The sequence below is a fragment of the Pelophylax lessonae genome (genome assembly GCF_965119305.1).
Source record: "Pelophylax lessonae genome assembly, chromosome: 6".
Classification (NCBI taxonomy): Eukaryota; Metazoa; Chordata; class Amphibia; order Anura; family Ranidae; genus Pelophylax; species Pelophylax lessonae.
In genome coordinates this window covers 12562837-12582028 of record NC_138773.1, presented here as the reverse complement: position 1 = coordinate 12582028, position 19192 = coordinate 12562837, and the positions used below count along the sequence as shown (strand labels likewise).

Sequence of the window (19192 nt, the reverse complement as noted above, 5' to 3'; positions counted from 1 at the left end):
ATTCATTTTGATCTGATGCACATTTTGTAAATATTATACTGAGAAGCACTAAGACACTTTTTCACATAATTATTTATATGTTTTAATTAATTTTGTATGAGGCACCTTTAAAGCGCGGTACTCCCCCCATATATAAGTGCTAAAAATATGCACTGTCACTGTACTAATGACACTGGCTGGGAAGGGGCTAACATCAAAGGCGATCAAAGGGTTAAATGTGTACCTAACCAGTGTTTTTGTATACTGTGTGCTGCTTTCACTAGGGGAAGAGATTGATTCTTGTCTCCCCTCCCCCCCATGACAGGATGTCTGCCTTGTCCAATGTCTCTTGCTGATGATCGGCGGGCGCCGGTGGACATCCAGTGCCCAGCACCCGCTGATTAGCCTCTGTTGTCAGTAATCACAGCAGAAGAGGCACACGCGCCCCCCTCAGGTGTATCTGCAGAATAACGTATATATATATATCGGTGGCGGTGCATGACTGACGCACGCACCGGCACCACCCCCATTGCGACGTCAGCAATCGGATGTCCTGGATGATGATTGGTCCAGGCTGGAGACTGGACCAATCACAGCCAGGATATCATGAAAGAGGGGGTGTCCTAGCGCTGTGACCTGCCCAGGTTATGCCCCCAGAAGGCAGCCAATCGGCGCCTCTTCTGGGTCGTAAACCCCACCCCCCCATAGCCACCACATAGGCTGGCGAACGCGATTTTTTTTTTTTAAACTTTATTGTTCTTTTTGTAATTTTTTTTTCCTTTTTTTTTAGGCGGGGGGGGGGGGGGGGCGGCGCCCTGGCGCCCCCTATGCACAGGCCGCCACTGCTATATATATATATACATACATATATATATATATATATATATATATATATATATACACACACGTGATTCTGCACAGAACAGCCCCCCTGTAGCAGTATATCTGTTATGAGGTGGCCGGGACGTAGTTAAGATGGCCGTACATTGTTCAATCTGATTGCACAATCGCCTTTAGATCTACCATCAGTACAAGGGCTTGCCTGATTTGACACAAATTGAATAGATTGTTTAGATGGGTCCTCCTATTCCATAGTTTTGGTAAATCTAAAGGAAGTTGAACATAGATGGTACAATCGGATTGCATAGTATGTGGCCATCTTTATACAAGTACATAGGAGGAAGTGGGTGGAGACACTCAGCTGTCATTGTTCTTGTGTAAGCACACAAATTTCACTTTTAGTCCCCGTTCCCATCTAGCGTAGTGAGAGCGCACATTTTTTGCCACATTTTTCCTGGGCAATGGGGCAGCCCATTAATTTTAACCAATGTCCTCTGAAAATCCCGGTGCCTTCAGCGGACTGCAAGACGCAGCATTCCGGATACCGTGAGCCGTGAGCAGGAAAGAACCAACCAAGGACCTTGGATCTCAGGCTTCCCCCCCGTTTTATGGCACAGGTGGGCTGGCTGGGACCAAAAAAAGCCTGGAAATTTAACTCACATAATTTAACCTTTGGTGGTTTCTGCGGGAAGTATGGTGGCTTTCAAAAGACTCTTAGACGTACATCTCAAGGATCAGAACATTCAGGGGTATGAGAGATGATTACAGCCACACACACCTACACAGGTTGAACTGGATGGACTATTGTCTTTATTCAACCTCACCTACTATGTAACTGTGTAACCTTTTACCCAGATCTGGGCAGCTGCTAACTCATTAAGACCCCGTTCACACCGGGGCGACGCTACTTATCCGGGCGACCTCACAGGTCGCGGTGCGCAGCTCGCACCGCGACCTCGGAGCGGCCGGCACGGACTTCATAACATTGAAGTCAATGCAGGTCGCTCCGGGTCGCCCCAAAGAAGCTCCGGACCCTTTTTCTAAGTCGGAGCGACTTGTGTCGCTCCTATTAGAACGGGTCCACAGCTTCTCTATGGCAGGCGACCTGTCAGGCGACCAGGTCGCCTGACAGGTCGCCCCAGTGTGAACGGGGTCTTAGGCTAATGTATTCTAACCTGCCTACAAACAACTGAACTACTTCCTTAGTCTACTAAGTTTTCCCATCCTAAAGGACATACTGTATACCAGGAAGTCAGGGCCGGCCCTACCATGGGTTCCCCTAGGTCCATTGGACCCAGGCAGAACTTTGAGAGGAGCAACAAATTGACGCCCAAGATTTTTCTTCCAGCAGTTTTGTGTGTCATCAGTTTGAAGCGCGCTATGGCATTTCCCCATCTCATACTGCCGCCCATAGTGCAAACTGATGAGTATGAGGAGGCGGAGCGTTTCCTCCAGGGAACGCCCCTCATGTGATCGTGATATGTGCGTAATGACGTCACACATCAGCGCATTCCATCTCACGCAGGGCAGGCTGGATTTTCTAAGGAGGTGACCACGGCAGAGACAGGAGTGACAGGATAAATAGTTGGAACCGGCGCTACCTGATATATGTACAGCGAGTACAGATAGTAATTGAGGAAAAAGGTGCTTAGTGCAGAAATAAGTTAGTGTGCAAATAAATATGTGCAGATAGTGCACCTGTAAAATTAGTGAGCTAGGAAAACTGGTCAGAAATAAATGGTGCAATAATAAATATAAGCAGAGGATGAATATGTGCAAACGCTGCTCAAATGGCAAAAAAATATAAGCTGTAAAAAACTAGGCCAAATATAAATAATTGTATGCAAATATTAAAATGAACAAGGTATGGTGTGAATGGATGGTGCAATAATTGAATATAAGTCCCAATAAATAAGAATGTGGTAAGTAAGGGTAACAATAAAAGTGATAAATCACAATAAAAAATTACAGAAAATGGTGGTGAGTACCTTCTGTCTGATATTCCGAATATGACCACAAGAGGTCGCACTTACCCCGCAGCAAGATAATGCTCAATAGTTGTATAGGGTAGGCAAAAAAAGGCTCTCAGACCTGTCCCCAACCTGTCTTTACAGAGTCTTTACAGACCGATGGATCTTCATCTGAGTGCAAGAGAAAACCTCTTAGTGTGGCAGGTAGTTTAGGGATGCAGACGGATTAGTAGTAACTCACACTTTAGATGCGGATGTAGCAGATCGTATCAGATTAGTGCAGACAGCGCTGGAGAAGCTTCCGCGTTCCACTCTCGGCGAGCTGCGGACCGGAAGTGACGTTAGGTTCCGCCCTACGTACGTTTCGTCATTGGACGTCTGCGGGAGCGGTGCCCGTCAGTCAACCTCTCCGTCCGGTAAATCAGGTAGCACCGGTTCCAACTATTTATCCCCCATACATCACTTTGACCTCTAAGTTTTTAGGGGTTGGTTGGTGGCTGCAACCTCAATCTATTTATTATTTTTAAGAGTCTCGGAGTTCCTGATCCATAGCGCTGGTTTCCTCCTCTTTTTATTCTGAGGAGTGACAGGAGGACTGAGGACAGACAGCGGGTGTTTGGTGAATGGGTCCGGTGGTGAGTTAAAGCATATTTGCCAATATTTGAAAAAAATTTCCAGGGACATTTTGCAGCACAGCTATCAATTACCACACCCACGTCCCTGAAGCTCCGCCCACTCCCCATAATTAATCTCCACCTACTTATCATCAGATTATAGGGTCTACTCAATATAGAGAAAATTACAGGAAATTAAGTTAGAATAATTCTCCCATTCAGCTGCACTACTTATGCGTAACATTTAAGGGCAGCCCGATTAACGAGCGCTTCCAGGGACAATATAAATTACCCGGGACAGGCTCCTATAACAGTATATATAAAATTTTCTAAATTTTATATTTATGTAAATTAATATAAAATAATGGATGTAGGGACCTTTGGTGGGCATGATTTTTTTTATTTTTTTTTAACCACTTACTGATCACCCACCACAGTTTTTACGTCAGTCCTTTGACGCTAAATACCAGGGTTATGGCAGCAGGTATTTTTGAAACTGCGGGCAATCGGCTTTCAGATAAAGGTGGTCCCAGCGGCGGATTCGCTGCGGGATCACCCTTACGGTGCAGTGGAAGAGGTGACCCCCTCCCGCCACGTCCCAGCCGTGTTCCCCGCTTACTGGACCCGCCGGCAGCGGGGAAAACGATCCGGTCCCGGATCCTCAGAGACAGGAAGTCGAGTGAGGGCAAGATGGCCCCCACTCGACTCTATGGTCTTGGAGGACCGGAGCGACGTCAAACGTCGTTGTCTAGCAACCGGTTTAAAGGGACGATTTTTTTTCAACACTTTTTTTTTTTTTATTATTTTTTAGTGTAGATGTGAGGTCTTTTTGACCCCAGATCTTATAATAAAGAGGACCTGTCGTGCCTATTTCTATTACAAGGGATGTTTACATTCCTTGTAATAGGAATACAAATTATCATTTTTTTTTTTTTTTTAAATTGTGTAAAAATAAAAAATAATAAATAAAATAAATAGGAAAAAAAAATCAAGCGCCCTGTCCTCGTTAGCTTGCGTGCAGAAGCGAACGCATACGGAAGTCCAGCCCACGTATGTAAACGGTGTTCAAACCACACATGTGAGGTATCGCCACGATCGTTAGAGCGAGAGAAATAATTTGAGCCCTAGACCTTCTCTGTAACTCTAAACAGCTGGTAACCTGTAGAAATTTGCCACCTATGGGGATTTTTAAGTATCAAAGTTTGTTGCCATTCCGTGAGTGTTCGCAATTTTGAAGCATGACATGTTGGGTATCCATTTACTCGGCGTAACGTTATCTTTCCCATTATGGGAAAAAATTGGGCTAACTTTACTGGTTTGTTATTTTTTATTTAAAAATAGTGAATTTTTTCAAAAAAAAAATTGCATTTGGAAGACCGCTGTGCAAATACGGTGTGATAAAAAAATATTGCAATGATTTCTATTTTATTCTCTAGGGTCTATGCTAAAAAAAATATAATGTTTGGGGGTTTTAAGTAGTTTTCTTGCAAAAAAAAAATGTTTTTAGCTTGCAAACACCAAGCGTCAAAAATAGGCCTGGTCTTGAAGTGGTTAAGGGAGTGGGGGGGGGGGGGCAGCTTTTCATTCTTGGACCCAGGCAGCACAATGTCTTCGGCCAGCCCTGCAAAAGTCATGGAGGAATTTTCTATAGAAGAACCTGCAGGCTGAGGTAAGGTCTGCCCTATAATATAGAAAAGAGTCAACCGGAGAGATTGGAAAGTGGCTATGAGGACAGTACATATGTAAGAATATACTGACTATCATCTGCCTGCCTGCATATTTCTCCAGGGTTGCTGCTGTCACCTCGGGGGACCTGGGTGCACCCAGGATTCTTACCAAGACAGTCAGGAACCCTCTGACCATCCTTATGGGGACATCTCTCCAGTTTTATTGCATGTGAGGGTATATATACAATGACTTAAAAGGCATATAATGCAAATCCAGTATATAATTCTCTACACCAGGGATCCTCCAACTAAGGCCCTCCAGCTGTTGCAGAACTACACATCCCTTGGGGCATTGTAAAACCCTGACATTCATAGACATGACTAGGCATGATGGGAATTGTAGTTCCTGAACAACTGGAGGGCCATAGTTTGAAGACCCCTATTCTATACAATACCCTCTTCCTTATGCTGAACCTTCATACTCATTACTCGTTAGGATTGTCCCGAATCCCTGGTGATCAGACTTTCCTCTGTGGTTGTTGACCCATAGGCAATACCTCTCCGGTTGATCTCTCCTTTACTGCCCCAGCGCCCGCCCATGGAGTTTGTGTGCGGGTGTGGTTTGTCACTGAGATGAGTACTATATGGTCTTCATAAGCCCTGATGAAGCAAAAATTGTCGAAATGCGTCGGCACATGAGAACCTACCATACTAGTACTCTAACTCTTGTTTTCAAACCACACGCAGGAAACTGCCTCATCTAGCTCTTGTGTTTTTAACCACTTCATCTCTGGAAGGTTTTACTCCCTTAATGACCAGGCCATTTTTTTGCGATTCGGCACTGCGTTACTTTAATGAAAAATTGCACGGACATGCAACGCTATACCCAAATACAATTGATGTCCTTTTTTCCCCACAAATAGAGCTTTCCTTTTGGTGGTATTTGATCACCTGTGCGATTTTTAGATTTTGCGCTATAAACAAAAAAAGAGCGACAATTTTGAGAAAAATTCCATATTTTTTACTTTCTGCTATAAAACATTCCCAATAAAAAATGTAAAGAATCAAATTTTTTTATCAGTTTAGGCCAATTTGTATTCTGCTACATATTTTTGGGGGAAAAAAAAATCCCAAAAAGCGTATTTTATTTGGTTTGCGCAAAAGTTATAGCGCTTACAAACTACGGGAAAGATTTTTATAAATTTTTTTGTTTTTATTTGTAATGGCGGCGATCAGTATTTTTTAGCGGGACTGCGACATTGCGGCGGACAGATATGGCCCCTAACTGACATTTTTGACACTTTTTGGGGAGCAGAGACATTACTACAGTAATCAGTGCTAAATAATATGCACTGTTACTGTAATAATGACACTGGCAGGTAAGGGGTTAACACTGGGGGTGATCAGAGGGGTTAATGTGTGCCTAAATATGCTTACTGACTGTGTGTGTGGGGGGGGGGGGGGGGTGGGGGGCTCTGTGACAGGCAGAGAGGGATCGGTGTTGTAGCTTAACTGAAACTCCTGATCTCTCCCTACCTGTGTGACAGAAGACCCGCCTGCTTTGTTTACATAATCAGGCGGGTCTTCTGTCAGTTTCTCTGCCGATCGTGGGAAGCTGGCAGCGATTTCTGCCACTCCTCCCATGGCCTGTGTCTAAACACAGCGAGAGCGCGGCCGAGACCTCATACACGGAATCACATAGTACTACGTGACTTTGCGCAGCCACATCATTAAAAAATGCCAGCACAAGCTGTGTAACATGCTGTTCATACTCACTTTGTCACTCTGGGATTTGCTTGATCCTGCTGTTCACTGTCCCTCCCTCCTTGTCTGTGCCCTTGGAGCAGCCTGAGATTGAGTAGATCAGCCGTTGCCACGTCTGATGAGCATGCTCCAGTTTCAGTTCCTTTCTAAGCTGTTCATTTCCTCCTTTTTTTTTTTAATCTGTGCACCCCACATGGCTATACTGTAGAGCAGGGGTGTCAAATTGAATTTCATCGCAGGCCGCATCTGCATTATGGTTGCCCAAAGATGAGATATCCAGAGCACCCCACTCCCCCTTACATCAGATGTCAAGAGCCCCCGCCACCATCAGAAGTCAAGAGTCACCAAACCTCCCTTAGATCACAGTGCAACCCACTTACCTGCTGCCTGGAAGAAGCAAGGGTAGGTGCTGGGAAGCAAAAAGTGCGGGTCTGGAGGAGGACCAGAGAAGGGCTGGAGTCGGCTGCCTGAGTCTGCTGAATTCTGAGACCAGGGGAGGTGGATACAAGGGGGTTCTGTGGCTGCACAGAGAGCTGCAGGATCTGTAGGAGGGGTTCTGTCCTTTCTCCCACCAACTACTGAGATGGGGATAGAGAGGACCTCTCCATGACTGCATAGAAAAAAGCAGAATCGGAGTGAGGAGTTCTGTCCTCTTCTCTGCTGCCGACTGCTTACACAATGTAGGGGCGGAAATAAAGGGGTGCCGCAGCTGCAGGAGGGGTGAAAGGGCCACATGAAATGGCCTGGAGGGCTTTATTCGGCCCATGGGCCTTGTGTTTGACACATGTACTGTAGAGTCACACATGTGGGCATAAACACTTTGGATACATGACAGGTCTCTCCCTCCTCCTCCATGCCCACTAAACAGCTAAAAACAATGGGGGTGGGGTATTATATGTTGATTAATGGAGGCTTCACCTCCCTGTTCTTCTAAGTACATACAAACAATAGACACAGGCTGGATGGGTGTTTTTTATTTGATATGTTTTATAGCAGAAAGTAAAAAAAATATATATATATATTTTTTTTTTTTTCAAAATTGTCAGCCTTTTTTTTGTTTATATCGCAAAAAAATTAAAACCGCAGAGATGATTAAATACCATCAAAATAAAGTTCTATTTGTGGGACAAACAGGACATAAATTTGTTTTAGGTACAGCGCCGCACGACCGCGCAATTGTCAGTTAAAGTAACGCAGTGCCGCATCACAAAAAATAACCTGGTCACGAAGGGGATAAATATTCCAGAGGTCAAGTTACATAGTTAGTCATCTAGTTTAACCAATAAAAAAAAAAAAAAATCATCCAGAGGGAGGCGAAAACCAGAAAAGCATGATCCAATTTGCTACAGCAGGAGGAAAAAATTCCTTCCTGATCCCCCGAGAGGCAATCGGATATTCCCTGGAAAAGTACCTTCTGGTGCCAACACCAACTATTTTCTTTAACATATTAATGCTACTTAAATTGTCACTCTCTGGCAAATATTTCACTGGTGTAAACATTGTTTTTTTTTTTTTTGGGTTCTTCAGGAAATTTCATCCCTCTTGATATAAACGTTGAATGGACACAGGGGTTTGAGGAAATGCTGACCCGGTTGGAAGACTCAGAAGTGGAGCCAAATTTCACGGATATTATTGTGCCGATATTCGTTTACAGGTAAGCAGAGCAAAGTATTTGACATTTTTTTTTTTGGTTGAACTGAATAGACTTGAGTCTTTTTTCATCCTGACTAACTATGTAACTATATGTAACTCTGCAACTATGTAATTACAGTAAAACCTTGGATTGAGAGTAACTTGGTTTGAGTGCACTTTGCAATACAAGCAACTTTTTAAAATAAAATTTGACTTGATATACAAGTAGCGTCACGTCACAACTGAGTATGAAAGAGAAGAGAGACGCCTCGAAGTTTAGCAATATGTATAACGGAACCGACGCACAATGTGCTTGCGTTCTTCCGTCAATATACGGCTTCCTCCAGTCTTGAACATACTGTAGATATCAGATATTATAGCCACCTATTGCAACCAAGAACTAGACAGTAGTGATGGACGAACATCTGATGGGACGGTTCGCAAACACGATCGCGCAAACTCGCTCAAATGTTCGCGAACCTGGCCAGAGGTCAAGCCTGCCCACCCAGTAGTCCAGGGGTTCATTACTCCTCAGAGCGTCCACATCGGCCGTTAACCCGATGTAGTCGGACACCTGTCGGTCTAGGCGTTCCCTGATGCTGGATCCGGAGGACAGCTGTCGATGGGTCGGCTGAAAGAAGGATCTCATATCAAAAGTGACCAACACATCTTCAAACTGCCCTCTTCTTGCAGGTGCTGTTGGATTGCTACCCGCAACTGTTTCTCTGTGAGTGGAAATTCCTCTGCCAGCGCACGGAAAAGCAGAATGCAGCATTTCCCGAAGCGAGGCCTGGAAGCGCTGCATTCTGACCGCCCTCTGTGATTTTTTTTTTGTAACGGGGGTCTAAGTACATTGCCACCCAACTGGTCCTTGCCCTTTATGCTTTTTATACGGGGTGCCCCTTAAAACACTGGAGCATGAAGGCCCCCATTCGCACTAAACTGGAAGCGGTGTAGTGGCCTGGCTCCTGCTCATCATCCAGGATAATATCGTCCTCGTTCTCCTCCCCCCATCCATGGATAACACCAGGGATCCCAAAAAGGTTTAAAGCATGCTCTTCTTGCTCCTCCTCATCCGCCCCGGCACCATCCTCCTCTGACTCCTCTTCAGACTCCTGCTGTTGACTTGTCTCAGATGGAGTAGCACCCCAGGGAATTCATCCAGCATTGTGACTTCCTCATCTTCCTGCTCCTGCTTCTCAACGGCTTGATCAATGACACGACGCAATGCATGCTCCAGAAAGAAGGCGTAAGGTATGATGTCACTGATGGCGCCCTGGCCGTGACTGACCAGTTTGGTGATCTCATTAAATAGCCGCAGAAGTCTGCATGCGTCCCGCATGAGCAGCCACTGGCGCGGTGAAAAAAAAACCCAAGCTCCCCAGAACCTGTCCTGCCGCAGAGTTCACACAGGTAGTCGTTAACTGCACGTTTCTGTTGGAGCAGCGAATCAAACATATACAAGGTTGAGTTCCATCGCATCGGGCAGTCACAAATAAGACGTCTGACGGGCAGGTTGTGTCGCCGCTGAATGTCAGCAAGGCGAGCCATGGCTGTGTAAGATCTTCTGAAATGGCCCGAGAGTTTCCTGGCCTGCCGCAAGACGTTCTGGACCCCAGGGTATTTGGCAACGAATCACTGCACGACCAAGTTCAGGACGTTCGCCATGCATGGCACGTGTGTTATTTTGCCCTGTTTCAGCGCGCTCAGCAGATTGGCACCGTTGTCGCACACCACTTTACCAACTGTCAAATTGAACGGTGTCAGCCACTGATCTGCCTGTGAACACAAAGCTGAAAGGAGTGCAGGACCAGTGTGGCTCTTGGCTTCCAGGCACAACAGACGCAGCACAGCATGGCAACGTCTCACCTGGCATGTGGAATAGGTTCTGGGGATCTTGGGCGGCGCAGTGGAAGAGACGGTAGCAGCGAAAAGGAGGAGTCAGCCGAGGAGGACAGGGGGGATGGAGGAGGAGAAGAAGAGGCAGGCCTGCATGCAATCCGTGGGGGTACAACCAAATCTACATGGGTGTCACAGGTTACATGCTTGACAGCCGTCAGAAGGTTCACCCAGTGGGCAGTAAAAGTTTTATACCTTCCCTGCCTGTGTTTGCTAGATCACGTGTCTGTGGACAGATGTATCTTGGCACCGACACTGTGTGCCAGAGATATATTCACTTGCCGCTGAACATGGCCATATAGCTCTGGGATGCCCTTCTGCGAGAAATATTTCCTCCCTGGGACCTTCCATTGTGGTGTTCCAATGGCCACAAATTTACGAAAGGCCTCCGAGTCCACCAGTTGATATGGCAGTAGTTGGCGGGCTATCAGTTCCGACAAGCCAGCGGTTAACCGTTGGGCAAGAGGGTTATCCGGCGTCATCATTATTTTACGCTCCAACATTTGGGCCACGGAAGCCTGCCTTTTTCCAGGAAAAACATAAGGATGACATGATGGAAGGTGGAGTGGAGGACAATTGTGAGGAGAGAGGAGAAGGAGAAGAGGCTGGACGGTGAGAGCTTGGAGTGTGGCTTTGTGGGTTCTGATGGCGTTGCTCCCACTGGGCTCAGTGATGGGAGTCCAGGTGCCTTCTTAAGGCGTTCGTCCCTATGTGAGTGTTGGGCTTACCGCGACTTATGCGTTGACTGCAAAGGCTGCAGATGGCAACACTATTGTCAGCAGCGGACAAGTTAAAAAAAGCCCACACTGCGGAGCCATGTGTCGGCGTCCTGGGAGCGCCAGATGTGACTGTACATGGTTGATGGCTCGCTCCTGATACATTAGCATTAAGTTCCGCCTGCTTCTCCTCCCTATCTGCTGGTCCTTCTCTCCCTCTGAACTCCCCTCCTCTTCCTCTCTTGTGGGCACCCACGTGACATCCATAGACACGTCATCATTGATGTCACCTTCCCCAGCACTAACATTTGAGATCTCGGAGTAGGCAGCAACAGTTGGGACCAACCTCCTTGGGCTGATCTGGGTACTGTCGTCAGACTGCTGAGTGGCGGCTGTTGCTACCTCCTCTTACTGATCCGATGCCAAGAATGGCTGCGCATCGCAAATGTGTTGTGATGGATCGGAAAATAATTTCAGTGACTCAAGCGGAGGGTATATGTTGGCGGTGGTGGTGGTTGTGGTGTCTTTGGGGGTGCACACAGCAGAGAGTGAAGAGGGTACAGATAGAGAGGATGAGGAGGGTGCAGAAGAGGAAGGCTGAGTGAGAAACTCAACCAAGTCTAGTGTGTCCTTTGGAAGAGGGAAGAGCAGTATATGTGGAAGAAGGTATATAACACCTCATTTCAATCTGTCGTTTTGGGCTGGCCACTGGTCTATCACACCAGTTATAAGAAAAATTTCCCAGTAACTTTTTTCACTGTTTGTAGCAGAGTTAAGGGAAATAGGCAAAATTTCTGCAGTACCCAAATACACTACTATGAAAGTATATTGTTATATAACACCCCGCTTCAATCTGTTGTTTTTGGGGGGGGGCCACTGGTATATCACACCAGTTATAATACTTATAATAATATATATATATATATATATATATATATATATATATATATATATAATTGCGTTTGTCACTCTTTGTAGTTGTAGTATTGCTGCAGAACTGCTCACCAGTCACAATGCTGCACAGTGTACAATACAAATCCACTTTAATATGCTTTCTATATTAGAAAGTATATTATAAGTGTATTACACCCCTATATAGTGCACGCCAAACAATAGTACACCTATACCAGTCCTTAAAAGGACTTTTGTGGACCTATTAGCTAGCGATTTGGGTCACTAACAGTCTGTCTCTGTTCCACACAGCAAACCTCTTCCAACACTGACAAAATACAGAGTGTAAAATGGCAGCCAGTTCAGGTCTATTTATAAGGTAGGGGGTATGTCCATGTGCTGAAATGTCTCAATTGTCTGTCCTGTACCACCTGATGGATTTGTCATGGGTCAAAGTTCTTCACAATGTAAAAGAATATGGTGCCATATGTTCGGCGAACAGCGAACGAGCAAAGTTTGCTGCGAATCAACCGCTGGGCGAACTGCAAGGCCATCTCTACTAGACAGCACTCATTTTAAACTCTGAAACTGATTTATTGAACAAGAATACAAACTTTTTATACACTTGAGAAGTATGTCAGTCACTACATAAACTATAACCCAAATATTTACCCAAAACATCACACAATGGTTTAGATAATGAGGTAGGGCTGACTCATGGCTAATCCCCCTCTAGCAACTACTTTAGCTGAAAAGAATATTATTAACCCCCCTGGCTGATTATGTCAGGATTTGTGTGCTAAAAGCGGTACATTGTTTTGCATGGAAATTTGTTGTTTTATATTTTAAAACTCACCTTCCCCTGCGATCCCCCGCCGTCCTCCCACTGTCTTCCCGCTGTGTGCTCGGCAGATGCCGGCACCTGTCTTCCAGTTCTCTTCCCTGCGAGCATTGCGACACAGGGGGGTGGAATCGGTGGCAAATTCAAAAATGTAAATACACCAAATGAGATGATAGAAAGCTGTGATCGGTAACGGATTACACTGTATCATCCCATTTCACCACAGGATTTCACCTGGTGACTTTTCCAGTGCCCTGCCTGTGCTTTTCCAGTTCTTTGTGCCTGGAAAATAGAGAACGACCATGGTGTCCAAAAAGCGTTCTTTTTGCGCAAAAGCGCTTTTAGACGAACTGGAAAACAGCGACAGCGAAACGGAGTTACTTGAAGAACTGAGCGATAGCGATTGGTGGGTAAATTGGTCATTAGGTACGGAAATTGCGGACAGCGACGATTCTGATTTCTCTTTCTGGCACATCGCTTGTGGAATTTGGGAAGTATATCAAATGATTCTTCAGAATTTCCAACGGAGCGATGTGCCAGAAAGAGACATCAGAATCGTCGCTGTCCTCACTTTCCGTACCTTTTGACAAAATTTCCCACCAATCGCTATCGCTCAGCTCTTCAAGTAACTCCATTTTGCTGTCGCTGTTTTCCAGTTCATCTAAAAGCGATTTTGCGCAAAAAAAAAAAACGTTTTTTGGACTCCATGGTCGTTCTCTATTTTCCAGGCACAAAGAACTGGAAAAGCACAGGCAGGGCACTGGAAAAGTCACCAGGTGAAATCCTGTGGTGAAATGGGATGATACAGTGTAATCCGTTCATGACAGGATCACAGCTTTCTGTCATCTCATTTGGTGTATTTACATTTTTGAAATTGCCGCCGGTTCCACCCCCCCTGCGTCGCAATACTTGCAGGAAAGGAAACCGGAAGACAGGTGCCGGCAGGGCCGGTCCGAGGCGGGTGCTTAGGGTGCAGTGCGCCCAGGCGCCGCCTGATGGGGGGCGCACTATCCTCTCCCGGCCGCAAGTCTCTCACTGCAGTCTCGGAGCTGCCTGCTATATCTTTTGTAGTTGTGAGCTGAAGGGAGGGGCGACAGTGGGGGAGGAAGACAGGCAGGGCCGGTGTGGTGGGCGGAGAATTACATGAAGGGGGAGGGGCGCACTGGAGCCGTTCTGTTCTGAAGCTTCCTCCCTTACAGAAGTGTCATTACTGTCCAGCAGCTACGGAGTTCCCAGCTCTGCCCAAGGGAGGAGAATGCTCTCTCCTCCCCTGATAGCATCCTGTGGGCGGAAGAGAGGAGGACAGCCATAGAGAACAGCTCATGAGTACAGAAGTGAGTGTGTGCAGAGTGAGGGCAGAGCCTCCTGTAGTTTGTTTCCAAAGGGCAGAGAAATTCAGTATATTGGCTATGAAAGGATGAAAAAAAAAAGTGTGTGCAATCCCTGCTCCCCGCCCCCTCCCCACATGCCAGCAGCTTCCTGCTAACCTCTACAGTCAGCCATGTGTGTCCTATGGAGGGACAGAGCTGCAGAGAACTGACTGGCAGAATCCCTAGAAGTGACTAGCAGCATGGAGGACCCAAGCTGAGCCACTGCCCTCTATTACTGAAAGGTGGGAGGAAAGAGCTTCAGAGTCCTACAGCCGATATGTGGGTGATGGTATTGTAGCAGAGGAGATATTGCTTCATACAGACTGATAGCATGGATTTTTAGAAGGGGGGGGTGGAAATGCAGGGACAGGGTGTCAGTTATGTGTTACCCAGAGATAGGGAAAAATACATTATTCCTAAAAAGCTTCTTCAGTGCAACAAAAAATGCTCTTTTATTACCAATTCAAGTTAACAATAGGCAAGTTATAGGAAACCTAACATGAAACAGGGAGGCTGTCATTGCTGTTTTTTTTCTGAAAATGCTAGTTGCTTGGTTGGGATGCTGACTGCATTGTTCTGATTCAATGGAGGTATACAGATTGTGGTATGTGAATTCTAGCAGACTTTCCTGACATACATGACATGTTTGAGGTCAGAATGTATTAGATAGTGGGTCAGCATAAAGCCATCTAACTAGCATTCTCAGGGAGAGGTTGGCAGTAAAGGGCTTATAGTTCACTAATCAGACCTAGCCCCCCCTTTCCCAAACACACACAAATTCACAGGACTCTGCTAAGGGGTAGGGGTGTTATAAGTAAAGTGTAATAATATCCCTTATTATAGGTAACTTAGGAGGCATTATGTTGCCTCTTATGTAGTACACTACACATACACTTCCAAAACATGACGGTGATGTCACATTACAATTATGGAAGTGTATGTGTAGTGTACTACATTACATGGTCTGACTGTAACTTAGACTGAAGTTTAATGCATAGTAAAATATTTTAGGCTTATGGAAGTGTATGTGTACTAATAATGCGCATTGTGCCGCACATTCACGAGCATATGGGGGGGGGGGGGCGGCAATTTCTATTTTGCCTAGGGCGCCAAAAATCCTTGCACCAGCCCTGGAGAGGAGGAGCCGTACAGAGGAAGCAGCGGCTTTGCTCTCTACTGCAGCCGCCTGCTTTCTCTGTACGGCTCCTCCTCTCACAGGCGGAGTGCATTTGATATCACTTCGCCTGTGAGCCGGGACTATGGAGGCGCCATTCTCACAGTGACAGCCGCAGCCCCGCTGAGATATCACACAAGAGCTTTACACCACAGAGCCCACAGAGCCCAGCACACCACAGAGCCCAACACACCACAGAGCCCAGCACACCACAGAGCCCAGCACACCACAGAGCCCAGCACACCACAGAGCCCAACACACCACAGAGCCCAACACACCACAGAGCCCAGCACACCACAGAGCCCAGCACACCACAGAGCCCAGCACCACCGGCACCACAGAGTCAGCATACCACAGAGACTGGCACCAAAGGCCCAGCATACCACAGAGACCGGCACACCACAGAGGAGCCAGGAATCAGGACAGGCAGCCAAGAATCAGGACCAGCAGCCAAGAATCAGGACCAGAAGCCAGCCCCAAGGCCCCAGCAGCCAGACCCCAGGACCAGCAGCCGGAATACAGGACCAGCAGTCTAGCCCCAAAAACCAGGACCAGCAGCCAGGAATCAGGAGGACCAGCAGCCAGACCCCAGGACCAGCAGGCCAGCCCCAGCAGCCAGACCTTAGGACCAGCAGCAAAGCCCCAGAAGCCAGGACCCAGTCCCAGAAGCCAGGCCCCAGGACCAGCAGCCAGCCCCAGTACCCATTATTTAAGGTAAGTGAAGTCTTCTAGTCTTGGGCCTGGGCATCAAAGTGCTATTTATTAATATAATATTGTTTATTTTTCTATTGTTCGGTGACACTCTAATGTAGTCTCTCATCGGGGATGGAGGGGACTCTTTCTATCAGAGACTCTCCAATAGGCACAGAGAGGGCCTCTGTAAGATAAACCCCCCTCCAGGTCCCATTAGACTCCGTTGTAGTCTCTAATGGGGCCTGGTGGGGGGTCTTTCTAACATAGACTTTAAAATGCACACAGAGATGACCTCTGTTCGAGAGACCCCCCTCCAGGTCCCATGATACAACCCCATTGTAGTCTCTAATGGGGCCTGGTGGAGGCTCTTTCTAACAGACTCTCTAACAGAGGCCCTCTCTGTGTTCCTTGGAGAGACCCCCTCCAGGTCCCATTAGGAAAGGGGAGGAGTTAGTAAGATGACCACGCCCACACGGGGGGCGCCATAAATATTTCTGCACCCAGGCGTCTGTTACCCTAGGATCGGCCCTGGGTGCCGGCATCTGCCGAGCACAGAGTGGGGAGAGACTGTGAGGATGGCAGGAGGACAGCGGGGGATTGCAGGGAAGGTGAGTGTGATTCTGGGGTAATCCCGAGTGTGACTCGGGGGTTACCGCTTGTGGTACTGAAAATTAACCCCGAGCCACACTCGGGAATACCGCTAAGGAGGTTAACATGCTAATTAATTTAGCACTTAAACCAGCCTAGGTGGAGTACATGGAATTCACATCTAATCAATGCCCTGACCACTTAGAAGCCACAGACTTCATGGCAACGGTCCACAAGAGGCCATAGGTCCCACTGTGTAAAGTGGGATTAAATCTTCATATACCTCTCCAGGTATATGGTTGATAAATATTTCTCTCCCATTTGAAGTAATCCAAACCATATTCTCAGTGTCCATTAAGTCCATCATTTCCTTGGTCACCCTGTGTCCCTAATAGACACAGGGTGACTTACACATAAGAGGGGCCTACAAGGCTGAGAGAGGGATTTCCCAACCTCTCTAAGGTAAGCTGGGTTCCATGCCCCCCCAACCAAAGTGACTCCTGTCATAATATGGTTACATTTAATGAAGGTACAATATTTAGAAACTCACATGGTTGAAGATTAAAACAGGCACATCTAAGTATGCCGGCATCCAAGGTAAAGCTGTCCACATAGACCATCCTCCTCACTGCAGTGCTGTATCTTGGCCTAGGCCTACAAGGCCCAGGCCTAGGGCGGCACTTTGCAGGGGGGCAGCAAAAAAACTGCACCCCACACGGAAAAAAAAACAGCCTCCTCCCAGATCCCACAGAAAGGGGTCCCCACCGGCTTGTGCTACACTTTTAGTATAGTGCCAGTCTTATGGAGCGAATTGGGCTGGAGCGCAGGGTCCAGGAGGCAAATCACTAATAAGGCAGCACTGATGGGCACTGATGAGGCTGAACTCATGGGAACTGATGAGGCTGCACTGATGGGCACTGATAGACTGTGGTTGTGGTCTGTGGTTTACAGATGACAGTGCTGGTCATAAACTGGAAGGGGGTGTGGCCTTTACAGGAAGGGGGTGCACAAGTTTAGTCAGGCCTAGGGCAGCACAAAACCTAAATACACCACTGCCTCACTGCCATTGAAGTCATCCCTTCCACGTTGTGCTCCATGGGCGCTTCAAGCCTCGCTTTCAGATCGCTCTACTGCAGGGTAGTCTTCCCGGTCACAGTTGCAGACTGACAGCGGTGACGGCAGCGAGGAGGACGGTCTATGTGCCTCTATGTGCCTCATTCATCAACCATGTGAGGTCCTAAATATTGAACCTTCATTAAATGTAACCATATTGCTACACTTAGAGATGCCTCTCTTCTCTTTTATACTCTGTAGCTCCTGCTGGATTTTGCTTTTAATCCCCTTGTGGAGGCTGCCATTTGTGAATGGACATTTTATGGTTACACAACCTATCACATTGCTAGAATCTTTTTATATGGACCATAAACTGAAGGACTTATGAATAAATAGCTGTGGAATGAATCATCTGAGTTTCCATTATTTCTTATGGGGAAATTCACTTTGATATAAGAGTGCTTTGGATTACAAACATGTTTCCGGAACTAATTATGTTCACAATCCAAGGTTTTACTGTATGTGTAATTTTATTAACCACTTGCCGACTGCCTAACGACGATTTACGTCAGCAGTCAGCCCCTCACAGGCAAAGCGACGTAGGTCTACATCGCTTGCCTGTAATGGTTTTGGGTGCGCGCGCCGGCGGAGGCGCGCTCCTGCTCGCTCACGGATACCCCCCCCCACCCGCGCGTGTGTCCGATGTCCGCCAGGCACTCGCGATTGTCCGGTACAGCGGGAGAAGGCGGCTAATGTAAACACAGCCGCCTGTCATTCTCCCCTGTGTAAGAATTGAGATCATACGGTTCTGCTATGTAGGACCGTTGATCTCTGTTCTTACACCTCAAGCCACAGCCAATCACAGTTAGAAGCACGCCCCTAGGAACACACTTAACCCCTCCCTCTCAAAAAAAGTTAACCTCTTCACTGCCAGTGTCATTTTTACAGTAACAGTGCATATGTATAGCACTGATTACTGTAGTAATGTCACTGGTACCCCCAAAAGTGTCAAAAATGTCAGTCAAGGGTCCAATCTGTCCGCTGCAATGTCGCAGTCCCGCAAAAAAAAATTGCAAATCACCGCCATTGCTCGTTAAAAAAAAAAAAAAAACAACAAAAATGACAAAAATCTTTCCCTTAGTTAGTAAACGCAATAACTTTTGCGCAAACCAATCAAAATACACTTTTTGCAATTTTTTTACCAAACATATGTAGCAGAAAACAAATTGGACTAAAATGTTAAAAAATGTTGATTTTTACATTTTTTTGGGGGGAATTTCATATAAAAAAATGTGAAAAATATTGTTATTTTTGCAAAATTGACGCTCTTTTCTTGTTTATAGCGCATGATCAAAAAATCGCACAGGTGATCAAATACCACCAAAAGAAAGCTCTGTTTGTGGGAAAAAAAGGACGTCAAATTCGTTAAAGGTACAGCGTCGCACGACCGCGCAATTGTCCGTTAAAATCACACAGTGCCGAATTGCAAAATACCCCCTGG

The 19192-nt window shown here is 46.5% G+C and overlaps 1 protein-coding gene across 1 annotated transcript in view; it reads left to right on the top strand.

Annotated features, from left to right (window-relative positions):
* The window catches only part of LOC309559227 (uncharacterized protein), a 44354-nt gene that overhangs the window by 12316 nt on the left and 12846 nt on the right, over positions 1 to 19192 (top strand). The window contains exon 2 of the mRNA XM_082262447.1: positions 8362 to 8488. Coding sequence (XP_082118573.1) covers positions 8362 to 8488 — 127 coding nt within the window. The remainder of the gene's footprint in view (positions 1 to 8361; positions 8489 to 19192) is intronic.